Here is a 15,672-nt window from a genome sequence, read left to right as displayed (position 1 = left end):
ACTTTAAACTCCTCGCCAGGCTCCCATGCTCTCTCTTTGGCCTCCTTCTGGCTTCCTCGGAATCACTCCCCAAATCCTCCTTTTCCATCTCGGCTGCAGCCATTCCCCAGTCACCCCTTAAAATGGGACTTGAGATCACAGTGCCCATGACCAGCTCCTTCTGAACGGGCCTCTCATCTCTACTTCCCGCCCTCCCTGCCCCTCAAAGTGCCAGTCCCAGGTTTCCAATAATCTTTCAGACTTTCCACCTGACTAGCTGTTGCCACCTCAACTGAACAGGTGAAATCTAAGGCCCCAAATGCAGTCTCTAGAGCTAGAAGGGAGGGAAGGAAAGGCTTCCATACAATTCCTCAGTGTTGTGCTGGGGTTAGAACGCAGCCTCAGTGTGCCTGGGAAGTGCGGGTGTATGGCAGACAGGTGTATGCCTGCCAAGGTGGCAGCCAGGTCCCAGCCCCTACCTGCCCAGGAAAACAGGCTCTCAGTGCCCAGATCGAACTTTTCAAGGGAAGCCCCAAATCTGGACTTTTATGTGAACTCTCTATTGTCTAGAATGTTCTGTCTGCCACCTGCGGGTTGCATGCCCTGCACACTGCCATCCAGATACCTCTGGGTGGGTGCTTTACCCATATCGTCATATCTTCCTCCTGAGATCTTGTGCCAGGCCCTGTTCAGGTGCAGGGCACTGAAATCCAACCAAATTGGCATAAGCCTAAAGTGGGATGTTCTTGGCTCAAGTGCCGGGAAGGCTGGGGGACAGCCCACAGGACTGAGAGAAAAGCTGCGGGGGCTCCTGAGTCTCTAGGGCCTCGGGGCCACCAGACATCTCTCCCTTCTGCTTATCCCTGTGTGTTGGCCTCACTCCCCTCTGCAGCCAGGCTCTCTCCATACAAGGGGGAATTGGCTGCCAACATTGGCCCAACATCTCTGCCTGCATCTTCATAGCTGCCAACCTCAGGGGCAGAGAGGGCAACTCCTCCACCGCCAGGTGGTAAAAGCCATGGGAAGGATCCTGATTGGCTCAGCCCAGGTCACGTGGCCACCCTGGACCAATCACTGTGTCTAGGATCTCCACTAGGATTTGCCAGCCTGGTCAGGTGTTTTCTAGGGGCAGGATGGGGCCCCATGATTGACCACATGGTATTGGAGAGGAGGTCACCTAAGGAAGACTGCTGTGCTGGTGAGAATGTGTGTTGCACAATCAAAGCAACAAACACCAAAGAAACTATAAAATCCCACGAGATGGAGCCCTCCGGAGAGCCCAGTTCCCAATGGGTAAGAAACTTCTCAAGGCCAACGAGTAAGAGTGGAGCTGAGAGTGGAGCTGAAGTCATTTCCAAAGCTCCATCCTTTCCCCTTTACCATGGAGCCTCACCAAGGCCACCTGCCACCAGTCCACAGTCTCCCTGACAGGTTGTTTCAATAGCCCCACAGATGGGGAGCTCCCTGCCTGCCAAGGCCACCAGTGTCACTGCTTGTTAGGAAGGTCTTGCTCAGCCTCCGGTATCTCTGACCTGCTGGTCTTGATCTTACCCTCTAAGGCTACACAGAATAAAGCAAATCCACTTTCCCCTCCTGCCTTCGGTGACTTGAATTACATAGGACAGCCCCATTGTCACCCTGACCTTTTGAGAACTTCTCTCCTAGGACATGACTTTGCCTCTCCCTTGGTTACCCACTGAACCTGACCACCCCTGTTACATTCCCTTTGCTTCCCTTGACCAGAGCCAGTTTCTGCTACTTGCAGCCAAAGTGCCTGACTGATGTCCACCCTCTAGGTAGGGCCTGGCAGTGTGAAGCTCCCTGGGTGAAGCACACAGCTCTTGGAGCCTTGTTGCTCTTTAAGCTTCTTCCCTGCTGAGGCTCCCCGTCCATTTTCTGTTTCTGACATCACTTCCCCAGGCTTGAAAGCTCTGAATCATGTTTGCCTCTTTCCCGTCCCTCGCCCCCCACATGCAACATCGAGAGGCTCCTCCCTTCAAATGTCTCCCACATCCATCTCTCTGACTCCATCCCCACTGCCTGCTCCCTGAGAAGGGAGGCCTCGTCATTTCTTGCCTGGATGACCGCTGCAGCCTCCTGGCTGGTCTCCTTGCCTCCAGCCTCTCCCTGCTCTCATCCATCCTCCACGCGCTGCCAGATTAATCTTCCTTAAACACCGCTCACTGCCTGTCACTCCCCAGCTCAACGATGCAGCCAGCGCTGTTGCTCACTGGTCCCCCACAGGCACTGTCTGCTTCAACCGGGCTGCACCTCCCAGCTCCCCTGTACACACACTGTCACCAGGGAATGCTCTTCCCCTTCCCTTCACTGTCTGGCCAATGCCACCACATGCTAAGGTCCTAGGCAGAGTCCCTCTCCTCCTCTGGCCTTGGGACACCCAGAGTTGGGAGTAGAAGCAGAGGGGTGGCCAGGGACCAGCCCTGAAGCCACAATCCAGTCTGCAGGTCAGCAGATGCACTGTCCTTGCCTGGCCTGTCTGGGCTCTTGAATGTTGCTGTGACCCCTGTCACCTCTACTCTGCATGTCCTGGGAACCCACCCCAGCTTCCAGGCTGTCAGGAGTCATACCTGGTCAAGTCCTCTGGATGAGTCATCTTTCATTACATCAACCTTCCTTCTCAAGTCCTCTCATGAATGCTCATCACCCCAGAATGAGCACCTTCCCAAGATTCTAGATCTCCAGGGTCCTGCCTTGATGCTCTCTGCCAGTGCTGTCAACCAAGAACCCTACTCCCCCCACCACTTCAGGGGGTGTCACAGAGGGAGGCCAAGGGTGAGTATCCCCATTGCTGTCCACACAGCATCCGCAGCAGTCCCATTTATGGAGCGTTCACCCTGTGTTTGGCATTGGGCTAAGTGTTCCACACAGAGTAACTCATTTAATCCTCACAATCTTACGAGGCTGGAGCCTTTCATTATCCAGATTTTCTGGATGAGGAAATCGCGGCACAGAGAGCAGAAATCACCTGTCTTAGGTCACCCAGTTTGGGATTCTAACTGTTCCAGGGCCCTGACTCTTAACCACAATCTCCTAGTGCCTGACTCCCCACCCCATAGCTCATCAAAGAGCTGGGGAGGTCAGTGGGTCCTGCAGGGAGAGGCCTAAGGAGACTTCATCACTCCCTTCGTGTGACCACTTCTTCAGAGAGCTGGGGTGACCAGGGAACAGCGATGTGCTGGAGCCAGCTCATCCTGGCTTAGGAGAGCCTGTTGTTAAAATTTCTGGAATTTTGCAAGCTGGTCAACATCACACTGGTAGCTTGAAATAGGCCATCGTGGGAGTATTTACACCATGGAAATCGGCAAATCTGTCCTGCAGCTCTCCCAGAGAGCCAACTGTTAAACATTTACCAGCACATCACTGCTGGGGAGGGGATGCTGACCACCCTCAGAAGGGCGTCCTAGCCTATGGGTGCCAGGCTTTAGGCAACTCACACTAAAGACAAGCTCCCCAATGGAGCCAGGAGTCTTAAAAGAAAAGGGTCTTGAGAGGATCGGGTGGGTCTCAAAGATGGACCTCTGGCTGTGCGATCCCAAAATATCTGGAAGAAAAAGGACTCTCAAAATTTGTCAGGGCAGGGCTTCCCTGGTGGCGCAGTGGTTGAGAATCCGCCTGCCGATGCAGGGGACACGGGTTCGTGCCCCGGTCCGGGAGGATCCCACATGCCGTGGAGCGGCTGGGCCCGTGAGCCATGGCCGCTGAGCTTGCGCGTCTGGAGCCTGTGCTCCGCAACGGGAGAGGCCACAACAGTGAGGCCCGCATACCACAAAAAAAAAAAAAAAAAAAAAAAAAAAAAAAAAAAAAAATTTGTCAGGGCAGCTGCAAGACATCTAGGTAGGCTCATATTCTAACCAGACATGCCCAACATGGAAGGATGGCCCCAAACCAAGGACAAAGCCACCAACGAGAGGCATGGACTGGAGAACCATGCAGGGAAGGGTAAGCTTAGGTCCAGCTGAAGCTTGTGGGAAATGCCAAAGCAATATGGGACAGGAGGGGCTTGGAGGAGGAGGACCGGGAAAGGGTGGGCCTTCTGACTGGTTGTGGGGGTGGGTACTGGAAAGCTGGCCTCCCCACCCCACCATTTTACACCTGAGAACACTGAAGTGGAGAGGCAGGACAAACACTAGGAAGAAAGCACTGAAGGCCAGGCGAGATCAGGACAGGCCGAGTGTTTGTTGCGAATGAGTTCAGGTCTCTTGGTCCTAATAAATTACACCTCAGGTCCTGGCACAGGGACCTGCTGAACCCTGCTGCTGACCTCTGAGAAAGGAGGGGGAGCAGTCTTAGGGCAGGAGATGTGTGAGCTGTGGCCTAATTTTCAGAAAAGGAAGAAAGTTGTATTTGGTGAATGCATCAGTTAGGTTCTTTGAGTGCAAGCAACAGAAAATGATTCTCACAAATTTAAGCAAAAAGGGGGAAGTACTGGCGAGAAATTGGGTTGCTGAGAGAAGGGAAAAGAGGCTTAAAAAGCAAGCTCTGAAGCAGGAAAGGAACCAGGATAGGGAAATTACTAACCTGTGTCACTTGGGCCCTGCTGCCAAGATGAAGGGGCCTGTCGAACACTGACTAAGGCTATACTAGGGGAGAGGTCAAGGAGTTCTGATGGGACTGGGAATGGAAGCTGGACAGATACAAAACCCAACAAATGTCCACTGGAAAAACCACAACCTGGTGAACCCGATGCAGACCCCAGGAACGATTCTGGTAGTGCCTCTCAGTCAGCTGCAGATGACAAAGGGGAGCAGGGACACCGAGAGACGTGCTGGGACCCACAAGTACCTGTCACACCAGACCAGCTTCCCTTATCATAAGGTTACTGTTCTATTAGGTCAGGGCTGGACTGGAAATGGACTGGAAACAGTGTGTCTGGATTTAATATCTCAAGATCAGCAAATGGAGATATACGAACCAGGTGACAGCACATTTAGGGGAAGGCAAAACCTTCTGAATGGCCAGCATTGTTTTCTTTTTTAAAATTTTTGGCTGCATTGGGTCTTCACTGCTGCACGTGGGCTTTCTCTAGTTGCGGCGAGCAGGGGCTGCTCTTCGTTGTGGTGCACAGGCTTCTCATTGTGGTGGCTTCTCTTGTTGCGGAGCTCGGCTCTAGGCACGCGGGCTTCAGTAGTTGCGGCACTCAGGTTCAGTATTGTGGCTCGTGGGCTCTAGAGCACAGGCTCAGTAGTTGTAGCGTATGGGCTTAGTTGTTCCACAGCATGTGGGATCTTCCTGGACCAGGGCTCGAACCTGTGTCCCCTGTATTGGCAGGCGGATTCTTAACCACTGCACCACCAAAGAAGTCTGGCCAGCATTGTTTTCTAACACAGCCGATTAATTGGCTAATGTTGATCCAGACTTGGGTCTTTACCTGTCAGCCTCAGGCTGTGTCCTTGGTGCTAGTCAGCATTTTTATTAAATACTTGGGTAAAATGTACTGATGATATACTGGTTAAATTTGAGGATCATGTGCCCATCCCTTCTCCATGAACAAGAAGCTGTGAGTGGTGGCAAACAGCCTGGGTAACAGGACAGTGACATAGGTGGCTTGGGCCCAGCTAACCTGTACAACCATAACCCCTGGCTGTGGGGACTGTCTCACTCATACAGCACTTGAATTGGACCAATGAGGAAAGACCAGGACATTTGTTGGATGGCTAAGGGAAGAGAGATTCTCCCTTTCCCCCTGGATTGGGCCTGCAAGCATGTAGCTCTGGTTACTCTGGCAGCTACCTTGGTACTGTGAGGGGAAAGGCTGTTGGAGAGTGGCACCCACACCCCCTATCCCCTGCTAGAGCAGAGATGAGGGATGTATCCTGGTCACACTGTTCTCCCTGGATCCAACCATGCCTGAAGCCAGAGCTATCCCTGGCAATAACATGGCAATAAATCTCCTTTTTTTTTTTTTTTTTTTGCTTAAGCCAGTTTGGGTTGGGGTTTCCAATATTTGCAACAGACACACTTAGTATCCTATGCTAGTCCACACCAGCGCGTTGTTTCACAGTGGGATGCCCTCCTGGGACTGACATCCAGAGGCAGCTAACAAAGATGTTGGGGATAGAGAAGGGGGCTTGGAACCTGCTACGTGAGAAACACCTGAGTGGATGGGAGGTGCCTGGCTTGGCAAAGGGCAGATAGGGTCCTGTCTTAAATAAGTGAAAAGAGAAAAGCTACCCTTGTGTGGCCCCAGAAGGAAAAGCCAAGAACTATCTGGGAGAGCTTACTGGGAAGGATTCCACCTCCCATAAGAAAGTTGCTCTGAACAGCCCGAGCCACCTGAAGATGTGTGGCCCTGGAAAAGTTGGAAAGCCGACCCCCAGGGGGTGTTATAATCAAAATTCTGTGGCCTGGACATCCCAGCCCAGGATTAGAAAGTACCTGCACCTTGGTGGCGGGCTGGTGTGAAGAGGCAGGATACAGGGGGGAAATGGGCTCTGGGAGATGAGGGGATGAGCCCAAGATCACGCCGAGGAGCAAGGTCCCCTCACTCTCTCCAGTGGGCTTTCAGGTCCATGGGACACCAGACAAGGTCCTGACAGTAAATGGACACATGGGGCTTGGTTCTGCTCCCCGCTGGTGTGGGTGGGGGAGGTGAGGCTGAGCAGTGACAAGGTCCCAGCTCTGCCACTTCTCTGAGCCTCAGTGTCCTCATCTAATACATGGGACTAACCTCACCTACCTCCTGGGTTGTCCTGAGGTTCTTATCAGATGATGCAGGTAGCGCCCAGCACCGGCCACCGTTTCTACCATCACCAAGGTAATTAAGAATATAAGGTACGACAGTTTCTGCCACCGAAGCCTCCTCCTTTCCCCGTCGCAGGCTTCAATCGTCTTAGCAGAGGAGAATGAGTTTGGATGTCAAAGACCTGGGTTGGAATCCCAGGCTTGCTTACGATGCCCATGCAGGACCTCGGGAAGCCATACCCTCCCATATCTGTAAAATGGGACGGACCACAGCGGCGCACTGGAAGCCTACAGAAGGTGTCCCAGAAATCTCCTCCTTTCCGCCGCGAGCTCAGCCTGGGAGTTGGAACCGCTACACACACCAGACCGCCAGAGGGGCCCACCGCCCAGCCACGTCTCCGGGGTCTGAGGGAAGGCGGCGCCACGGGGGGTTGCAGTCGGGCGGACGCGGGAACCGAAGAGCCGAGCCGCCGTGCCCGGAGGCTGGACGTCTGCTCCCCCGGCGGCAGCCGAGCGCTCAGCCAGCAACTTGTTAACAGGCCCCGAACAAAGAGCCGCTAATCCGGCGGGCGGCCGCGGGCGGAGGGATCCTGCCCTTCTTCCGCGCGGCCGCCGAGTTTACTGCGCGCTCATTACCCGGCGCCGGGCGGGGGCGGGGCCGCGGGCCAGGATGCGCAGCGCCCCTTCTCCTTGGACGGCCCCGGCGCGCCCCTCCCCAGAGCCCCAGCGGGCGGGCGCAGCGGCTAATTGCTAATCCCCTGGGCTCGGGCACCTGCAGCTCCATGGCTGCTCACGTGCTCCGCAGCTCGCCCGCAGGAGGCTTGCCTCTAGCCCGCGACCCCCACCCGCCAAGCTACCCGGACAACGTGGTGGGGAGAGGGGAAGGCTCCGGTCACGCCTGTCACGCCGGGACCATAAGGAATCACTCCTACCTGACAGTGCCTGGCATCCTTTTTTTTTTTCTTTTTTTGTTGGGGGTGGGGGGCGAGAAGGGCTGAAAAGATGCAGATATGGAAAAAGGCAGAAGCCCCTCAACTCCATCTGGTCTCTGCTCCAATAAGGAGGGGGTAGGGTCTAAATTGGGGTGTACCTCCCTGCAGGCTCTGAGCTGGACTTGCTGGGGTGGGGCACAGGGAGTCCCACCTGCCACCCTGGCTGGGGAGGTATACTGCAGAGATGGGATACAGGGACCAGAGCTCCCTCTCCAAGGATCAATATAGACTGACTCCCCCTCCCCAAACCTCAGCCATGTATTTGCCTGGAGCTCAAGGTGACCCTGAGCCTTCTAGAGGGACACAGCTCTGACATCCAGGTGTGGAGAGGGGCGTGAATCTGGGGGACTCACCCATCAGGGCACTGGCCCTTGGTGCTCTCACCATGGCCCACTCATAGGTGGGAAGTTCAGGGTCCCCTCCCCCATCTAAGCGGGACCTAAAATTTGTCCTTTGTGGCCTACTCTGGGGAGCAGCTGCCACTTAGGCATCTCCTGATGGCTATGAATCTCCCTGTCTCCATCTCAAACAGGGCTGGGATGGCGCAGCCAACAACCACACCTGGAGAGCAGGAGGGGCAGGGGACTTCTATATGCCCTGCCCTGGGTGTCAAAGCCGGCAGAGAAAAGACACAAGGCCTGTCCCCCATCCCCAAATGGAGATCTCCCCTCAGGCCTCTGCCCTTTTGCCTGGACCCCTAGCTGCATCCTCTCCCACAAAGAGGGCACCAAGGACTCCCCCACTCCCCACAGGAGAGGATGGAACAGTGCCCTCTGCTATATCCCTCACCAGCAATTGCTAACATTTATTGAGTGCCTACTGTGTGCCAAGATTGACATGCCATCAGTCTGCCTAATCCACACATCAACACTGTGAGTTAGGTCCTCTTATGACTATTTTAGAGACAAGGAAATAAAGAAGTACAGGGAGGAGCTGGATCCACAGCCAGGACGAGGGTGAGGCAGGGGGTGCCAAGGGTACAAAAGGTAAGGAGGCACTCATTCTCAGGGGCTGACCCTGTACTAGCATGACTTAAATTTTGCACCCTAGGCCCCTCCCTTGCCTCACCCTAGTCGGAGCCATGGTCCAAACCCTGACCCCGACCCCAGAGCCTGCCAACTCAACCATCCTACCACCTTCTCCACGTGCCTGGGGTTCTGACTCCCAGCGGACTGAAGACTGCCTGCGGCATCTGACATCAGTCCCTGGGAAGAGGGTGGGCCTTAGGCACTGGCGCTCTGACCTTCTGGGGGTCCTGATAAGGCCTGTTTTTGCCACTGGGGGAGTTCACCAGCTAAAGCATGACCCTGCTTCCTTGCCTGGGCACTGGGACTCACAACTCCCACCTCTGTCTCACAGTCACCTTTGGCCCTGCTGCAACAGCCACGTAGCTCCAAGGCAACACAGGCAGCTGCTGCCAATGTGGTTGATGGCTTTGGCAGGTGCTGGGCAGGTATGAACAGTTCCTGGGGGAACCTGCTGCTGAGTGCACAGTCCACCCCAGGCTCACAAGGCAGCCTCTCTGGGCACAGCCCCCAGTAGTCATCAAGCCCAACCCTTTAGTATACAAAGAGGAAAACAGCCCAGAGAGGTTAAGTTATTTGTCCAAGATCACACAGCAATCAAACAGCAGAGCCCGAACCAGAATTGATTCCATCCAGGGTCCCCACCCCTGCTTTGCTGCCATGTTCTGTGTGTGAGAGCTGATCATCAGCACACAGTTCCAGGACAAGCTGAGCCCAAATCATCATGTTCACAGAACCCCCAAACAAAGCTCTTTGCACACTGCAGCAAACGGTGTCTTAATCAGGCCCTGCAGGGGGTGATGTGTGTACAGATGGGGGGTGAGTAGGGTGCTTCTTGCAACTAGAAGCAATGATTCCTCCTGAGGGCTCTTGCCTGGGGCTGGAGCAACAAGAGGTGAAACAGCTTATACAGAGACCATCTTCTGTCCTATATATGAGCCTGGGGCCTGATGCATCCGAAGACCCCACTCTGTCCTAACTCATGTCCCTTCAGGTGCCAGGGAAAATGGAGGAAGGAGGCAAACGCATGCCTGCTCCATGTCGGGGTCCACCCTGGGTGCTCTATGTTGCCCATCAACTCGTAACTATAACCTCAGGAAGCAGACGTGACCCCATTCTACAAAGGTGGAAACAGGCTGGGGAGTAAAAGTTACTCATCCTAGGTCAGGTGGCTTAGACTGAAACCGGGCCTGTCTGCCTCTTAAGCCCTGCCCTTTCTACTAGACCTGACAGGAGGAGGGGGCCAAGGCTCCCCAGAAGGCAGGAGGACCCTTCAATGCCACTCTCATGGTAGCAGACAAGAGGAACGGAGGGCTGAGCCAGCAGAACTGACTGCAGGAAGCTGGGCGTCCATCTGGGTGGTGAGGATGGTCGGGGCCCAGGGGCTGGGCTCCACTGGGGCTGAGCCTCAGGAGCTAGGAGCCCTGCATAGGTGACCACAGAGCCACCGGTCTTGGTGTCAACTCCAGCCCTGAGGATGGGGGTGGGGCCCAAGGAAGGGCCACCCAGACAGACTGTCAGGGTCAGGATGGGTAATGCCACAGCTGGGTGCCCCTCAGCCCTACCTTCCAGGGGTTTCACTCTGCAAGTGTGGGGGCCAGAATGACATTACTTGCACAAGAAGACACCCACCTGGGAACATCTATGCCTGGGAGGGCTGGGGGTGGGCAGGGAGGTTCCTATTCCACATACATGGGCAAAACTGTGTGAGGGACTCACAGACACACAGGCTCCCGTGAGCTGGTTTGCCATCCATGTGTGGGGTGTCAGCTAGCTAGTCCCTGCCCTGGACAGGAGCCATCTCCAGCCTCCCTGGAGCAGGGCAGTGTGTGTACAGGCACAGGGATGAGGAGGGATTTGGAGGGCTGCGGAGGGGACAGAGCAAACTTCTCTCCCCCTCCCCAGCCGCAGCAGCCCTCCCTGCCTAGCCAGAGAACCCGAACTCAAGCAGAGGAAATAAAGAGAAAAAATAAGCACTTGACTAGATGTGACTTGGAGCACGCTGGGGGCTGAGAACCGGGTCGCAGTGCCATAGACAGTGGCAATATTTGTGGGAAGCACTGGCGTGAGTCAGGAGGTGGCTCAGGCCAAATGCCTCTGGCAGCTGCCCCAGGCCCCACGTACCTCTCCAGGGCTGAAGAATCAGTACCTCTGTCCTGTAGCCCACTCAGAGCTCATCAGTGTGCCGTGGCCCTTGCATGGGTCTTAGGGGGAGCTGGGGAGCCCTCTTGGAGGGGGCTGGATTGAAGCTGGGGGCTGAGATAAGTAGAACAGTGGGGGCTGGAGGCAGCAGGGGGGCTTAGCTTGGATCTGGACAGGGCTGAGGATGTTGGGGTATAGGACGGGGAGTGTGGCTGGCTGGCTGGGGGGCACCAGGTTCTGCAAGGCAAGGGAAGTACAGTGTGTGGAAGCAAGAGCTTGTCTGGGGGTGTGGATGCCCAGCGCACCGGCAGTGAGAGCCAGGGAAGACGCCCAACCTGCCAACACATCAGCCCAGGGATGTGTGGTGATGCAGGTGTTTCCCTAAGGGCTCCTGGGCTCAGGGTTCAGACTTTACCTGCTGGCACCGGGGCACCACAGAAGGCTTCCTAGTGGGTTCTAGGCTGGGTACCAGGGGCATTAGTCTAAGTGGAGGAGGCACAGGAGGGGGATGAGTGGCCACTGCACTGGTCCAGGTGAGAAAGGTGAGGAAGAAAGGGCTGGGGAAGGAGGGGACAAAGGAGGAGAGGGACATGAGCAAAGTCATAAGTAGGACTGAGCTGGAGGACTTGGTGACAGATTAGACATGAAGCGTGAAGGAGAAGATTAGAGCCAAGAGAGACTAAGGTTTCCAGCCCCAGGCTGGGGGAAAGGGGGGAGCGGGGACGGCAGGGCCCCTGGGAGGAGGGGACTGCAGGAGAGGGTTGGCCTGGAATGAGCAGGTCTGGGTACATTCATGAGACAGTGCGCGCGCACGCGCGTGTGTGTGTGTGTGTGTGTGTGTGTGTGCATGTGTGTGTGCGTGTGTGCATCTGTGTATACATGTGTCTCTGGTGGCAGCCAAGCTCAGCATTGGGGCCTTTGCCTGGAAAAGTCCTCCAGCCCTGGCTGAGGGCAGCTTCTGCCTCTGAGACTTCATGGCTTGAGTCTGCAGCTCTGGAGCCCAGAGCAGCACGAGGCAGGAGGAAGGGATATAAGACAGGGGGTCCTGGCCCCTGGCTGAGGCCAAAGTTGGCTGCTCAGGAACCAGGAACCAGGCCAGCCAGTGCCTCTTGGCTGGGGGGTCTGGTACCTGGATCAATGCCAATCCCAGGCTCCTAAGGGAAGCCCCTCCCAGCACAGGCAAGGAGAGGCAGGTGGGCCAGTCAGAGGGCCAGCCCTCTTCTGGGGTGCCTGGGGGGACCCCAAAGAGCAGACCCCCATCCCAAGGCAGGGTGAGTGAGAGCAGTGTATCTCTTAGCCTTGAAGAATTAAGACACCTTCCCAGCAACCAACTGCTCCAGCCTGGGGGTGGGGGGTGGAAAGAGGGGTCCAGGATCAGCCCTGAAGGTATGGGAGGCGCCTGAGGAAGCGGCCACTGGGACAGACTGTTGGGGTCAGGATGGGCAATGCCACGACTAAGTGATGCCCCTCAGCCCCACCTTCCAGGAGATCCAGCTCCCCGTGGGCCCCGCCCCCTCAGGAGTGCAGAGATCTGAGCCAGGGAAACACAGGTGTGTGCAGCTCACAGGGGTGGGGAGGCAGGTACCAGCTGCGTGACTGGGTATGAATGGGAAAAGCCTGTGAGGCACGTGGGTCCCTGTGTGCCCGGGCACAGAGAGGGCCCACCCGGGTAAGTGTGCTGAAGGGAGAGGCTTTTGTGTGTTATCAGGAGACAGAGGGTGGGCACTTGGCCTGGAGAGCAGGAGGCTTCAGAAGTGCTGGCCCCCGGCGCCCCCTGCCGCCTGGCAAGCGGTCCCTCCCTCAACCACTCACAGACACATTTCACTGGTTGCTGTTGCCAAGGAGCTAAATGGGCGGTGTGGGAGGAGCTGGGGTCAGCGCAGGGCCAGCCTGCTGGGCACATGTACCTGGAGCCTGTGGGGGCCAGCAGTAAGGGGCCCCAGATGACAAGAAGGGCCCCATGCCCTTCCGCAGCCCCTCACATGGGCCTGAGAGTTGATGCCCAGAGGCAGGCTCTGCTCCAGGGCAGCCCGGTGGCACAAGTGCCCACTGGCCAGCTCCCTGGGCAACCTTACACGAGGCCCCAAAAGGTGCCTCGAGACCCAGGGATGCGGTTCCCCCACTCTACAGCCTCCAAGGAATCCACGCAGCACCCCCGGGGCAGCGGCACCCTGACTCACCGGTACCCATCACCGTCTCATCTACACACCCTCACCTGTGCCACTGCTCACAGCTGTCACACACGCTCATCTGGCCACACGCATAGCAAGGCTGCACACACTGCCAAACCCCGTCATCGCCAGGGCACACATGGCAACCCATGGCCCTCACACGTGCTCACGTGGGCAACACGCAGATATGACCACACAGCCCTCTTGCACGCATCTGACTCAGTAAACATGTCCCGGCCCCTACTGGGTATCTAGCAACGCCTCCCTTGTGTGTGGAGCTCGAACACCCCCAGCTCACCACGGTCAGTGGTGCAACCCGTACCCCTGAGCGATGCACACACTCCTAACACACACGTGTGTGCAATATGAAGACGCACCCAGTGGCAGTGCAGCCTCCCAGCTCAGTCTGGATGAGGAGGGGAGGTCATGGGGCAGAGGGGTTTGGTAAAGTGAGGATTTGGTCGGGGGATGATGGGGTGATGGAAAGGGAGAGAGAGTTGGATGGGATGAGGTGGAGGGAGAACTGTGGGGGGGGGGCAGGACGCAGAGGGTGGCCAGGCAGTGGTGGATGCAGGATGCACTATGCAGAGACCCTTTAAGGAAACAGCCATCAGCCTCAATCATCAGGCTGGTTTCTGAGCTTTCACTCATTCATCTCCAGTCAGTCTGGCTTCCCATCTCAGGAAACCCAACGCTCCCTTCTGACACACCTGGGATTAACAATGGCCTGGCCAGGCTCAGCTGCACCCCCGCAGGGTCTCAGGGCAGCAAGAATCAAGAATTGCTAGGGCAAACTCCATGCCCCCTTGATCACACGAATGACACCCTCCCCCCGCCCCCCCCACCATACACATAGACACTCAGCTCTGCTAAGTGCATGGGGGTCGGGCACAGACCAGGAGGCCCCCCAAAACTCAGCCTAGGTGGAAGCTCAGGGACAGCAAACAAAGGATGCAGGGGAACTCCCCCCACCCCCAGGAGGTGGGCTGAAGGCTGAGTTATGGGGCAGGAGAGGGTGGCCAAAGGGACACGAAGGGAGGGAGAGGGTTGTTCAGAGAAAGGGAGGGGAGGACGCGGTAGTAGATCCACAGCATACACCTCTGGCCCCCACACACCAGGAAGGCCAAGAGCCACCGCGCGGGCCAGGGGCCCTGGCGCTCTGATTGTGCCGGCTACAGGGGTTGGGGGGCTAGTGTATGCGCCTCCACGCCTGAGTGTGTGCGTGTGCGAGCGTGTGTGGCGAGGACAGAGGAGGACACTGTGTTCCGGACGTGGGCAGAGGCCAGGTGCCAAGCTGGGAATTGTGAGCAGCTGTTTGGGGCAGATGCTGCCGGGAAGAGGTATCTTAACCCCTTTCCTCAATTTCCTGGGCACTTGGGATGTGGTCAAAACCCTCTAATCTGCTAACCGGCAAAGTCAGAGCTAAACCCCCAACCCTGCTCTGGGGCCGGGCAACCAGGGCGTTGATCTAAACCCCCGACCCTGCTCTGGGGCCGGGCAACCAGCGAACTTCCCCCGCCTGCAGGCGTGGGGTGTCTACACTCGCCAGCCCCACGCGCTGACAGCTGCTCCTGTACTTGGCAGAACCCAGGCTTCCGGGCAGGCGCGCGGGGAAGCTGCGCAGCAGCAAGAGGCGGCCCCCGCGTCCCGCCTCGCAAAGTTTGGCCCCCGGGGGCTCCCGGCCGGGTCCGGCAGCGCGGGTCAAGGACCCTCAGAGCAGCGAGCGTTCGCGCGCACGGTCCCCCGCAAGCCTCCCCAGAGCGCGCGCGTGACTCACCCGAGCCGCGGAGCCAGGCGGAGAGGACTATGCCCAGGAACGCTGGCCACAGGCCGGACCGGACAGCCATGGCCGCGGGCGGGCAGGCGGGTGGGCGGGCCAGGCGCGGGGCCCCGCGGACGAGAGGGCGCCTTTCAGCGCCTCAGCCCAGAGCCCCAGCCCCGGGCACCCCCGGGGCCCATGCCAGCGGTCTGCGCTGCCTCCGGGCGGCCGGCTGCGGGGCGCACGCGGCGCGTGGGCTCCCCTGGGCACCGGGAGCGCAGCAATGCAGCCGGGGCGGAGCGCAGCGCCAGCCGCGCCGCGCACCGAGCCAGCCGCCGCGCGGAGCCCGCAGCCGGGAAGCCGGCCGGCGGGCGCCGCAAAATCCGGACTGGAGTACCGGAGCGGGACGGCAGCAGGGCGGGGTGGGGGAAGGAAGGAGGCGCCCCGCCGCCCTGAGCCGCGCGAGCGGGCCACCCTCCAGCTCCGGGGATCCCTCCCGGCGATGCCCGAGGCTCCCCCGGGGAGGGGCTGGGTTGGTGGGCGGGGAGGCCTCCCACCGCCCCACGCGATCTCCAGGGACCAGCCAGGAGTCTGAAACCCGGAGCGGATCGGTTCTCCGGATCCGGGCTCTCCCGGGGCCGCCAGCCTGCGCACAGGTGGCCCGGGAGGGGCCCAGGGCTGCGGCGACCCCGGCCCGGCTCCAGGCTGCAGACAGAGGCCCGGGGCAGGGGTGCCCGGGGTAGGTTCCGCTGCAGTTCTCTACCCCCAGCCCACCCCAGTCCCCGCCTCCCGGCCGCGCTCCGAGGCTGTCAGTGTACCGCGGTACGCCACCCAGCCCGTAGCTTGGATAGGAGACTGCAGGAGAACTCTCCGGGCCCTAGCCCGCTAGCAGAGGTACGCCG

At 58.0% G+C, this 15,672-nt stretch overlaps 1 protein-coding gene across 2 annotated transcripts in view; it reads right to left on the bottom strand.

Annotated features, from left to right (window-relative positions):
- UNC5A (unc-5 netrin receptor A) overlaps positions 1-15,094 on the bottom strand; it is a 63,534-nt gene extending 48,440 nt beyond the window's left edge. Inside the window, exon 1 of one of the 2 annotated variants that reach the window (XM_059061631.2) lies at positions 14,789-15,094. In XM_059061631.2, coding sequence (XP_058917614.1) covers positions 14,789-14,858 — 70 coding nt within the window. In that variant the 5' untranslated portion in view covers positions 14,859-15,094. The remainder of the gene's footprint in view (positions 1-14,788) is intronic. The other variant, XM_067031934.1, reaches the window with a different exon arrangement.
- Between the last annotated feature and the right edge of the window lie 578 nt (positions 15,095-15,672).

The sequence above is a fragment of the Kogia breviceps genome, chromosome 4 (genome assembly GCF_026419965.1).
Source record: "Kogia breviceps isolate mKogBre1 chromosome 4, mKogBre1 haplotype 1, whole genome shotgun sequence".
Taxonomy (NCBI): domain Eukaryota; kingdom Metazoa; phylum Chordata; class Mammalia; order Artiodactyla; family Physeteridae; genus Kogia; species Kogia breviceps.
Note: the sequence above shows the minus strand (reverse complement) of the source record. Positions and strands in the feature narration are given on the sequence as shown.